The following is a 12,539-nucleotide window of genomic DNA, read 5'->3' as shown; positions in this document are numbered from 1 at the left end:
ATGGATTAATTCTTTAAATGTAAACAATGATTTCAAATTACCTAAATCGTCATGTTCTACCATCATTGGTGATGAATGCACAAAATCACTTCTAAAATTATTTTCAATGAGAGAAATCGAAGATTGTGTCTCTGTATAAGATGAATCTATAAACATGTAACATTAACCAAAACAGGAGCTTCATAGCAGTTAGTTTGATGGTTGTTATTGGGACGAATATGTAAACTTATATAAAGTAAGTGTTACAATCCTAAACAAATAAAAATCATAAAATAATTATAATTTTTAATAAAAAAATATAAATTAATTATATTCTTAATAAAATTAAAATTAAATAATAATAAAAGATTAATTATGGATAAGTCATTATATTATTTTAATATTCATTTAATAAGGATAATTTAATCAGTGGTGCGCATCCGTATGTCACATTAGTGATGTATTTCGGTGTGCGACGTGTCACGAACTTAGCCTAGTTGGTTCGGTTGCTAATCCGTGTGGCACTCGAAAGGGACGCTTCCCAACCAAGTCAGCCTTAATCTCGTAGATCTGATCAAGCATAAACAAACATCGCGTTAGATCTTTATAGCCACATGGTCCTTCGACCAGTAATCCGAGCCGGTGGGGCATAGCGGATGCACACCTCAACCCCCCGGACTTCTCCGAGAGAAAAATGTTTTATTAATAAAAGAAATATCGGGTTACAGAAGACTCACCCACACCACCGATTAGGCCGTAGGGGCGGCCCTCGATGGTGTTCACAAGACACGTACCTTTACCTGTGGATCAGCCCAAACTCTGCCGGCTGTCCACCCCCTACATATATGCGAAAACAAAATAACAGAAATGCTACCTATAGACGTTGAAATGCTCGAACAGGGGACATTAAGTCATACCCCTACTCCCTACCTAAAACATTAAAATGCTTGAAAAGAGGACAAGCTTATTCTACCCTGCCACTAGGCCCTATACATGGTTGGCCTTGGCGTACCTACCCGGTTGTGGCCCCATAAAAAGGACGATCACGACAATCTCCCCCACCTAATTTGTCGATGTCCTCGTCGACTGCTTGCCTGAAACTCTTCAATCTGTTGCTTAAATGCCCTGAGATCATACTCTCTTTCCCAAGTGTTCTCTTCCTGATCAAAGCCTCCCCACTTGACTAGATACTCCCGTCTTTGCTTTCCACCCACCTTAACAATTCTCCCTGCTAGAATCTCGTCAACATGGCGCTATGAGGGTGGTTGTGTGCCGATTGACTCCCTGGCAGACATACTCTGATTATCGATATTAGGATCGGTGTGAAACGGCTTCAAATTGCTCACATGGAAGACATGGTGAACTCTCATCCAAGTAGGAGGGTCAACTTTGTACGAAGCATTCCCCACCTTTGCTACTATTGAGACTGGACCCTCGTACTTACGCACCAAGCGACGATCCCTCTGGCGTAAAAATCTAAGTTGTTCTGGCATCAACTTGACTAGCACCAAATCTCCAACCTGAAAGTGTAGGTCTCGCCTGTTACGATCTGCGCATTTCTTCATACGCTTCGTTACTTTCTCTAAGTAAGCCTTGGCAATCTCCATATTCTGCTTCCACTCCCCCACAAAATTTGAGACACGAGGGCATCTACCTTGAGAGGTCTCATCCACAGTGTGAGGAAGTCTTGGCTGCTGACCTGTCACCAGTTCAAAAGGGCTTTTATTAGTAGACGAACTCTTTTGTGAATTAAAACATAATTGCACCACATCCAATAATGGAGGCCAGTTCTTCTGATTGGCCTGAATAAAGTGCCTCAGGTACTCCTCCAAGAGTCCATTAAATCGCTCAGTTTGACCATCTGTTTGAGGGTGATAACTCGATGAAAAGTTGAGTTGTGTCCCTAATAACTGGAACAATCCTTTCCAAAATTTCCCAATAAATCTTCCATCTCGGTCACTGACTATGCTCTGAGGAATGCCCCAATATTTCACCACATGTTTGAACACCAACTTAGCAGTCTCTTCCGCCGAACAATACTTTGATGCTGGTATAAAAGTGGCGTACTTCGAGAACCTGTCCACTACCACCAAAATTGATCCAAGATCTCCTACTCGAGGCAAGCGTGATATAAAATCCAAGGAGATACTCTCCCAAGGTCGGGCGGGTACGGGTAGTGGCTTGAGCAACCCAGCAGTCCTCTGTCGATCTACCTTATCTTGTTGACAGATAAGACATGTCTTGGTGTAATCCATCACATCTTGGCGCATTTGAGGCCAATAATACCCTTGTCCCAACAAAGCAACAGTACGCCTCCAACCCGGATGCCCGACCCATGGGGTATCATGACATTCCTTCAACAGCTTCTGTCGTAGATTTCCAGCTCGAGGAACAAACATTCGTGGCCCCTTTGTCATCAATAAGCCATTTTCTATCCAAAAACATTTCGAAACACCCTTTTTAACCATCTCCATAAGGGCCTCCACTTGCGGATCTTGCTTGGAAAAGTTCACAAGGAGCTGACGAATTTCATTGGACACTCTACTAGCGGATATAGGGGCCACACATCGGAGTGCTGCCAAATCTGCCCTGCGACTCAAAGCATCAGCAACCTGATTCTTTTTCCCCGCCTTATGCTCAAAGTTGAAGTCAAACTCGGCCAGAAACTCTTACCATCTAGCTTGCTTTGCTATTAGTTTCGGTTGTGTAAGGAAGTGGCTAACTGTTGTATTATCGGTCTTTACCACAAATTTGGAACCCAACAAATAATGCCTCCAAATCCTCAAGCAATGAATTACTACGAGAAGTTCTTTCTCTGGAGCCATATATCTCGCTTCAGTTTCATTTAGCTTCCTACTCTCAAACGCCACGGGATGTTTGTCTTGTAAGAGTACGCCTCCAATTGCATAGTCGGATGCGTCTGTCTCTACTACTAGAGGTTTTTCCAGGTCTGGCAAGGTAAGCACTGGTTCACTGATTACAACCTTCTTTAAATCGTCAAAGGCCTCTTGACAGTCCTTGGACCAAACCCACTCGCAGCCTTTCTTCAGCAAATCGGTGAGTAACTTTACTCTACGAGAATAACCTTCTACGAATCGTCTATAATAATTGGCCAAACCAAGGAAAGATCTAAGCTCACTAACATTTTGTGGGGTCGGCCACTCCTGGATAGCCTTCACCTTCTCTTTATCCATACGAATGCGCCCTCGTTCAATGATGTGGCCCAAAAATTGGACTTGCGTTTGGGCGAAAGCACATTTCTCATTCTTCACAAACAACCGATTTTCCCGTAATCTCGTCAGCACCAACCGAAGATGCTCCAAGTGCTCTTCTATCGAATTGCTAAAAATCATTATATCGTCCAAGTAGATGACTACGAATTTATCGAGATAGTCATGGAACACCTGGTTCATTAAAGTGCAGAAAGTAGCGGGAGCATTGGTTAGTCCAAAAGGCATAACGAGAAATTCAAATGCTCCATACTGAGTTACACATGTCGTCTTAGGCTCATCCCCTTCGGCCACTCTCACTTGATGGTATCCCGACCTGAGATCCAACTTCGTGAAATACTTAGCATTACTCAGCTGGTCGAACAAATCGACAATCAACGGAATGGGATATTTATTCCTGACAGTCACTTTGTTTAATGCTCTATAATCAACACATAATCTCAAACTCCCATCATGTTTTCTCTGGTTCTTTCCTCAAGTTACTCAACTGAGACTGTAATGCAGTTATGAATCGAATGGAGCCCATTCTAGCCGGCTCAGGCTCAGTATCTCCCATCGGAGCGTTCACTCTTTCTCCGTCCTTTGTTGTTGCAACCATGACATTAAAAGCACTTCGTTGTGGACACTCTGCAACCCGATGAGGTCCATTGCAAAGAAAACACCTTAACGAGGGTCTATTCCCTCCATTGCTCGATCCAGGACCAGTAGGGACTTTATTTTGAGCTGGGTCCCTTCCAGGGACTCTTCTATTTGCTCCCCAACTCGATGTCTTCCCCCCTCGAGCCAACTTGTTCCCACTAACCTGTTGGATGTTAGCTCCACTCACAGAAGGCGTCTTGCGCTTTCCAGGATGATCGTTATAATCATTAAGGCACTCGGCAGCAGCTATCGCTATTGTCAAATCTTGAACCTTCTGTCTCTGTAACTCGAGTCTAGCCCATGGCTTGAGCCCTTCAAGAAAATGAAACAACTTATCTCTTTCTTACATATCCTTTATATCCAACATCAAGGTTGAGAACTCTCTCACATACTCCCGTATAGTCCCAGTGTGGGATAATTCCTTTAGCTTCTTACGAGCGTTGTAATCAACATTCTCGGGGAGGAAGGAGGTCTTCAACTCCTTCTTTAACGCATCCCAAGTCGTAATGGAGCACACTCCATCTTTGAACTTGGACCGCCACCATAACTTGGCATCACCACCTAGATACATCGAAGCCATTGCCACCTTATCTTCCTCAGACTCCGTGCGCATAGCTCGAAAATACTGCTCTATGTCAAATAAGAAATTCTCAAGCTCTTTAGCATCCCTCGCTCCATCAAAGCATTGAGGATCAGGGATCTTGGCTCGTGTGCCCACTCTTTCAATAGGGTTTGCGGTCAAACTAGCTACCGCTGCCTGAAGCACACTGACTTGAGCCTTCAGCTTATCATACCCAAGTTGTATCACGCCTATGGCATCTCTTGCCTCATTGCCCAAATCAGTCACTGTCTCAAGCAAATCTTCTTGGGTCCTCTACTCTCCTCATACGATCACCAGATATCATATGAGCTCTAAGTGCAGCTAGTGCGGCTTCGATCTCTTCTAGCTTCCGTCGATCAACCGAACCAGTCTCTTGCACAACTGGCTCGGTAGCTTCCTGCTCTACACCTCTGTGAGAGCTTGTCGATCCGCCATTTCGTGTGCGAACCATTCTTGGTGCAACCGGCTCAGTAACTTCCTACTCTACACCTCTGTGAGAGCTTGTTGCTCCGCCATTTCGTGTGTGAACCATTCTTTGTAACTCGCTGGCACCTCTATGCCTGCAACACAAATAGGCACAATCGTGCCTAAATTAGGAAGGAAAAGAGCACCGCTGTGCTGAATCCATAGCACCTCTGTGCTAGAATTAACGATTGAGTACCTCTGTGCTTCAATCGAGAGCTGACACCTCTGTGTAGCCAAAAGTGATTGAGCACCTCTGTGCTTCAATCGAGAACTGACACCTCTGTGCAGTTAAAAAAAATGACTGAGCACCTCTGTGCTTCAGCCGGGAGCTGACACCTCTGTGTAGCTAAGATGATTGAGCACCTCTGTGCTTCAATCGATGACTGACACCTCTGTGCAACCAACTATGACTGAGCACCTCTGTGCTTCAATCTAAATTCTGGCACCTCTGTGCATTGGAATGATTGAGCACCTCTGTGCTACAATCTAAAATCAAGCACCTCCGTGCTTTTACAAATGACCGAGCACCTCCGTGCTGCGGCCTGAGGTGAAGCACCTCTGTGCTAGGTTTAGCACTTGTGCACAGCTGTGCCACAAGCAGGTAACAAGCACTATCATGCTTTACTCAACAAAATGAGCACCTCCGTGCTTTTAGTAAATGAACACGCACCTCTGTGCTCTGATACCAAGTGTCACGGACTTAGCCTAGTTGGTTCGGTTGCTAATCCGTGTGGCACTCGAAAGGGACGCTTCCCAACCAAGTCAGCCTTAATCTCGTAGATCTGATCAAGCATAAACAAACATCGCGTTAGATCTTTATAGCCACATGGTCCTTCGACCAATAATCCGAGCCCGTGGGGCATAACGGATGCACACCTCAACCCCCCGGACTTCTCCGAGAGAAAAATGTTTTATTAATAAAAGAAATATCGGGTTACAGAAGACTCACCCACACCACCGATTAGGCCGTAGGGGCGACCCTCGATGGTGTTCACAAGACACGTACCTTTACCTGTGGATCAGCCCAAACTCTGCCGGCTGTCCACCCCCTACATATATGCGAAAACAAAATAACAGAAATGCTACCTATAGACGTTGAAATGCTCGAACAGGGGACATTAAGTCATACCCCTACTCCATACCTAAAATATTAAAATTCTTGAAAAGAGGACAAGCTTATTCTACCCTGCCACTAGGCCCTATACATGGTTGGCCTTGGCGTACCTACCCGGTTATGGCCCCATAAAAGGGACGATCACGACACGACGCACACTCTAAACTCATCTAATGAACCGTACCAATAAGGAATAAAAGGTCATTCAGTATAGAATTAAGTATCCATTATTTAGCATAATATCATAAAACTTGAATGAATCAGAAAAACCCAGAAATAAGAAGTTTCCAATAACCAACTTGGGTTACAAAGCAAGACAAACTAAAAGTAATAGCTTGAGTGTTTGGAATTTTCCAACTTGGGAAAAAAATAAGTTCCCAAATAAACGTTGCAAGGCACCAATACACACAAGTAATTAAATCAAATTGCAAACAATAAAACAAGTATAAATGATTCTCAAGGGAAAAAAGGAAGAGGTTAAAGCTTTTGAATTTACCCATGAAGAAGAGGAGACCGGAGAGCTTAAAGGTCACAACTTTAGGGGTAGAGATAAAAAAGAAGGGGTTTTATTTGGTAACTCAATTCAAGCAACTCTATTGTTTCTCTTTAGAATTTGCATGGATCGCCGAAGCTTTTGCACAGGCGTTTTAGCTCTTGTAATTCATATATTGGCCAGCATTTTGCTATGCGACTTGTGACATTGCCATAACATTTTGGGTAGGCGTATAAATGAACATAGCCTCCGATAAATTATTCATAAATCTATTCGTTTATGTTTATTTATTAAATTAAATAAGCGAATGTGAACAAATTTTTTTATTTTCATTTAATAAATGAATGAAAACGAACAGAGATGTATTTAGTTTATTTATGTTCACGAACAAACTTGTTTAACGACTCTTTTATAATCTAGTTTATTTGATTCTCATTTTCCTTTTGTTATTTGGCATTTTAAATTTTGAAGAAGATATAGACTAAATTGAACACAAAATAAACTTTGGAATCAAATTGAGAAGCCTGAGGAGCTTAAAGACCACTGATATAATTTCACCATTTTTGAAAATACGGACGAATATTTTCTCGAACACTAAATGAACATGTTGGTAAATGATAAACGAATATGTTCATAAACACTAAACAAACCTAACACAAACACTTTAAAAAATAAACAAACGAACAAAAAATACATTAAAAATAAACAAATGAATACAACCATATCCGTGTACGACATGTTGATTTACACCTCTAATTTTGGGACAGAAAGTTTTGCATTGAAACAACAGTAAAATAACAAGGCAAACGCGTGTTTTATAGCGTGTAAATGATAATATTAGCACTGAAAGCTCTTATTGACAGTACACGGAGAATGACCGGCAACCAATTGGCAGAAAATTACTGCTTGAAATGCGTTTTATGAGCAAGTAATATCTGAATACAGCAATTTCACGAAACAGAAAAGACCAAAAAAAGAAAGAAACTGAGCAAACGGAATTGGAGGTGGCGTCTAGACTTTGAAGAAGACTACCCTTTTCCCATATCACACAGTGTAATGTGGGTTCACGTCGATATCCAACCCCCTCAACTTGGCAAACGACTCCACTTTGCCTTTCAGTGTATGAATTTCCCTCAGTCTGCTCATCACATAAAAACAAATAGAACTAGTTTCATATATCGCATAATTCTTTGTTATGTTATTCGAACTCGAGCATGAATACACATATATCAGGTGCAGTCGGATACCTGGCAATCTCTGCACGCCTTCTTGCTTCTTCTGCCATGACATTGATCTCCCTAAACGTGTGCTTATCGGAGAAAATTTTAGCGTCCGAGGTAGTCTGTAGGCCATGACGTGTTCTCTGTTCAGCAGCCCATTTAGCCTCACGAGCCTCTTTACCGAAGTCATTTTGCGTATTGAATGCGGTCTGAGAATAAATAGCCAAACCCCATATTTAGATCACACGTCAGCTTCAATAGAAACAAATGAATGTAGTGAATAAAACTGTTTTATGTTTACTCTTTGGTTAAGCACAAGATCCCAGGCTCTTCCACTGAGTGCATATCGTACGCCAAACTTGATAGGATCGAGCAGTAAATAAGTTAAAATGTTGAAAATCCAAATAACACCACACCATCCCCACCCAATAGCTCTGATTCCAGCTAGTTTCCATGTTGCTTCAGCTGAAATAACAGTTGCTACCTGCGTATATAGATGAAAGCTTTGCTGGTTTGTGAACCGAACCGAATTGTAAAATCGAAAACAGTTCGGGGTTTTGAGTTGGCTTACGAGTTGAGCAATGATGAAAGCAGTGACGAGAAGAAGACCGGGTCGTTCGGTGAATGACCATCCTTGTGAACGAGTCACGAATATGAGAGCCTGGCTGATGGTGCTAACTTGGAGGTAGACTGCAGATGATAACAGATCATTCAACCTCAATCTTTCACTCTTTTGTGTAAGATCAAAGTTCTTTTTGCACAAGCTTCTTACACCGAATTTATCCTGTGGTACGATAGGAGAGAATAGAGTTTCAAACATGAAAAAAAATGAATATTATGATAGCTAGAGATCAAATGAATAGTTTGCATTTACTGGAAAGAAATCGGTTTCATAGGCTGCCCAAAAGAATATGACAGTCATTAAGGCCAGGTAGCTGCCTAAGACAATGCCGGTGGCAAAGATTTCTTTGAGCTTCCATGAGTCAGGAGATGGTGATGGCTTGACCCTGTCTTTCGATATCGTCATGATGGTACCTGGAAAGAGCGAAATCATCTAACGTAAATGGCTAAAATAATAAAGAAGAATCCAACAAGAAGATTATTCACTTACCGTCGTTAAGAATGGCAATGATTAGGACCATGAAAGGAGGGAAATTCAACCTCCAGATTGTAGTGAGCAGCATGAACCCCAACTGTAAGAAAACCAATAAAATTTAACATCGGTGTTTTCTTTTCCGGATCAAAAGGGAAAATGGCAAAAAGGGTATTGAAAACTCACCACTATACGTATTGTGATAGATACTGCATATATCTGGAAGAAAAAGGAAGAATACAAAGTGAGAAACTTTTGATAGTAATGATGTTAATTTCACTTCTTTTGCACGTAAAATGAAATTCCCTTTTCTTTACCGTGTAGTTCTTCATTCTTTGAAAGATTGCACGGCTTGTTAAAACAGCACTAATGATCACACTCAGACCAGGTTCTGTCAAAACAATATCCGACGCACTTCGAGCGGCATCGGTTGAATCTGCAACAGCAATCCCTATGTCTGCTATCTTCAATGCAGGGGCATCGTTGACACCGTCTCCCGTCATTCCAACTATGTGCTTCTTAGCTTGTAATCTTTTCACAATCTCGTACTTATGCTCTACATTAAATATAGAATCAAATACATTTATACAAAGCATAACTGTTAGACTCAGATGTAATAGCAAATATATTTACCAGGAAAAACTCCAGCAAATCCATCAGCATTCTCAATAAGTTCATCAATTGAAAAAGCTCCGAGTTCTTCTTTCTTATGGTCACCAAGCAGAGATGATGAAGGATACATGTTTGTGCCCATTCCAAGCCTTCTTCCTGTCTCCTTACCGATTGCAAGTTGGTCACCTGGAACAAGATCCCCAATATCCAACATTATGATTCCGATTTTGACATTTGACCCCAAAGAAAAAATCTTAAGCAGACATATTGGATACCTGTTATCATCTTAACACTGACACCGAGATCCAGGGCTCTTCGAATGGTCTCGGCACTGTCATGGCGGGGCGGATCAAAAAGAGGCAGAAGACCCACAAATTCCCATGGTCCTCCAGGACTATCTTTAGTACCAACAGGAACTTCCTACAGAAAAAAATTGCATTTTCCCCATTAGCACAATGAATGAGTGATGATATTCAAGGACATTAAGAGTGATATATACTTGTCGAGCAACTCCAAGGGATCGAAGTCCACGTTCAGCATATTTATCAATTATGGAGTGAACTTTGTTTGCAATATCTGATTTATTCCAGGCCAGATTGAGTATCTGCAAGTTGCATATAAAGGAGCCAATAGCTTACGAGTTTCACACAATCTTAAATGATGCTACGTCAGAAAAGAGAAACTTGTCTTATTATTGGCATGATGTATACCTGCTCTGGTGCACCTTTGCTTACTCTATGCATCTTACCAGCTCCATCTATGTATGTAAGGGCTGTTCTCTTGTCGGTTGGATTAAAGGGAAGGAAGTGAACCTCTGTGATTCCGGCTCGTGCCTTTTGATCGTCAACAGAATAAAATCAATTTAATTCGAGATACACACGTATGGAGAATATAACATATTGTATGGAGACTGAGAGTGTAATCATAAAACTCCCATAACCATTATATAAAGGAAGAATTCGAGTAGAGAGTATTCTTCATTATATAAGATGTTTTACCTCTTTAGGATCAGCCAACATTGCAACAATTGCTGTATCTATAGCATCTTGATTCTCCAATCTCGAAGCTCTTGCCGCCATCAAAACAACCATATCCTTATCAACGTTGTTGACAAAAACCTATGATGAAAACAGTTACATTTTAAGTCTCAACGTTGCAGATGAAAAATTATAGATCTCAAAGAGACAGTTCTTTGAAGAATAAAATAAAGCCATAAAAACTCTCACCTCTATCAAACTTTTGTCCACTGTAAGTTTGTTAAGTGTCAATGTGCCTGTTTTATCACTGCAAAGCACATCCATCCCTGCCATTTCCTCAATGGCTGTCATTCTCTTTGTTATGGCACCCTGCTGTGATAAGCGATGAGAGCCGATCGCCATAGTAACAGAAAGCACGGTCGGCATAGCAATTGGGATACCACCGATAAGTATAACCAGCAAGTTATCGATACCAGTTCGATAAGCCCTACGTTGAGCTCCGTATATAACAATGAGTTCAATTAGCATCCCAACGGCAATGGAGCATATGCAGAAGTTACCGATTGAAGTTAAGACCTGAAATTAACTCTCAGTCAGTGCCTCGTTATCGCATGATCAGTGGGTCTCTCATGCAGGTTACTTCACAATAAATATTATTAGATTTAACACAATTTGATCTTCCTCGGCATCTATTAGAAATTATTTTATTTGGATACTAAGAGTTCTGCAAGATGAACCTTTTGAAAATGCCCAACATGTGTTGTGTTTTCCACAAGATGAGCTGCCTTCCCAAAGAAAGTATGCACACCAGTTGCAATAACCACTGCTTCGATTTCACCTTGTTTGCATGTTGAACCCGAGTAAACTCCGTCACCGGGATTTTTGGTCACCGGGAGTGACTCTCCTGTAAGAGCAGACTGCAAACAACGATTAAAAAAAACACATTACTTAAACCATAGATTAGAGTCCCAATATTACTAAACTCACTCCTACAATGAGCTCTTCTATAGAATTCCTTTGCACTTTGATATTAAGTACATCACTGATTCAAACTATGTAAAGTTGTATGAGCATCTAATAATGCTTTAAAGAGGCAAGGAATGAAAGCAAAGCTTGGAACCTGATCGATTTTCAGAGGATCTCCCTGGAGTAAACGAGCATCGGCAGGAATAATATCACCAAGTTTGATGCTGATAATATCTCCAGGAACCAACACCGACGCATCTTCTTCGCTCCATTTCCCATCACGTAAAATCTTTGCTTTCGGGGCCAATCGAGCCATAAGTGCAGCAGCAGCATTTCCAGCATTGTTTTCCTCAATAAAACTGATTGTCGAGTTGATAACAAGCAGTCCTAGAATACCAAGCAAATCATGGTAATCTGTAGACTTTCCCTGCAACGAAAGAAGGTTTTAGCAACCGATTCCGAAATCAAAGGTGTGATTAGATTTTCACTCTTTTCACAGTGTATCAACTTACTCCTCCATGTGCAAGACCGATGGCCATAAGAGCGGCTGCTTCCATAACCCATGATAGAGGGTTCCACATAAATCCCAAGAATTTGAGTATTTTATTTTCCTGAAAATGCAGAACAAAACTCAGTTTGATTGCATAATTAAGACAAGATTTAGAACCAAAAAAAAATTGAAAATTTAAGTTACTTTTTTCTCTTCAAGTTTATTGTAACCAAAAAGCTCAAACCTCCTCTGCACTTCATCAGAGGTTAAACCTTCTTTTGTGCATTTCAGCTTTTCGAAAACCTCTTCAACTGGGATGTTTTCCTGAATGAATAACATCAAAGGACAAGTTTATAATCTAAATGCATTATATATATAAATGAACTAGTACAAGAAATTCAAACGATTTCCGTGTTACATTTCTTCTAACATTTGTCATGCATCAAACAAACACCAATTGCAAACTATCTTACTCTATAGATTTACGTTTGTATATACGGAGATTTTAGCATCAGAGGATCTTATTAAAACCAGAGGGGAAAAAAAGAAAAGAACATGTACCAGATCAACAATCTCCTTGTTAATGGCATCAAGAGCAACGGCTGTTATGTCCGTCTCCATTGCACTTTCTGTTTTCTCAGCTTCCAACTCTCAAAATCT

The 12,539-nt window shown here is 41.1% G+C and overlaps 1 protein-coding gene across 1 annotated transcript; it reads right to left on the bottom strand.

The window, feature by feature from the left end:
* Positions 1–7,498: 7,498 nt before the first annotated feature.
* On the bottom strand, positions 7,499–12,500 carry LOC120155107 (plasma membrane ATPase 1-like). Its single transcript, XM_039166674.1, has 19 exons — positions 12,441–12,500; positions 12,084–12,203; positions 11,902–12,000; positions 11,544–11,816; positions 11,161–11,340; positions 10,673–10,999; positions 10,445–10,564; positions 10,157–10,279; positions 9,946–10,050; positions 9,722–9,866; positions 9,468–9,632; positions 9,152–9,390; positions 9,021–9,053; positions 8,853–8,934; positions 8,616–8,776; positions 8,313–8,525; positions 8,043–8,225; positions 7,769–7,950; positions 7,499–7,659 (listed from the first exon to the last, which is right to left on the bottom strand). The coding sequence occupies exons 1-19, from the start codon at positions 12,498–12,500 to the stop codon at positions 7,566–7,568; spliced, it is 2,904 nt and encodes a 967-aa protein (XP_039022605.1). The 3' UTR covers positions 7,499–7,565.
* Between the last annotated feature and the right edge of the window lie 39 nt (positions 12,501–12,539).

The sequence above is a fragment of the Hibiscus syriacus genome, unplaced genomic scaffold (assembly GCF_006381635.1).
Source record: "Hibiscus syriacus cultivar Baekdansim isolate YM2019G1 unplaced genomic scaffold, ASM638163v2 tig00111164_pilon, whole genome shotgun sequence".
Lineage (NCBI taxonomy): Eukaryota > Viridiplantae > Streptophyta > Magnoliopsida > Malvales > Malvaceae > Hibiscus > Hibiscus syriacus.
This window is presented reverse-complemented; position numbering and strand designations above follow the sequence as displayed.

Coding starts and splice junctions, on each gene's coding strand:
- LOC120155107 (XM_039166674.1), bottom strand. CDS start 12,500: ATGGAGACGGACATAACAGCCGTTGCTCTTGATGCCATTAACAAGGAG. Junction 12,001..12,083: donor ATAAACTTGAAGAGAAAAAA/GTAACTTAAATT, acceptor CTGCATTTTCAG/GAAAATAAAATACTCAAATT. Junction 8,935..9,020: donor CTATCACAATACGTATAGTG/GTGAGTTTTCAA, acceptor GTTTTCTTACAG/TTGGGGTTCATGCTGCTCAC.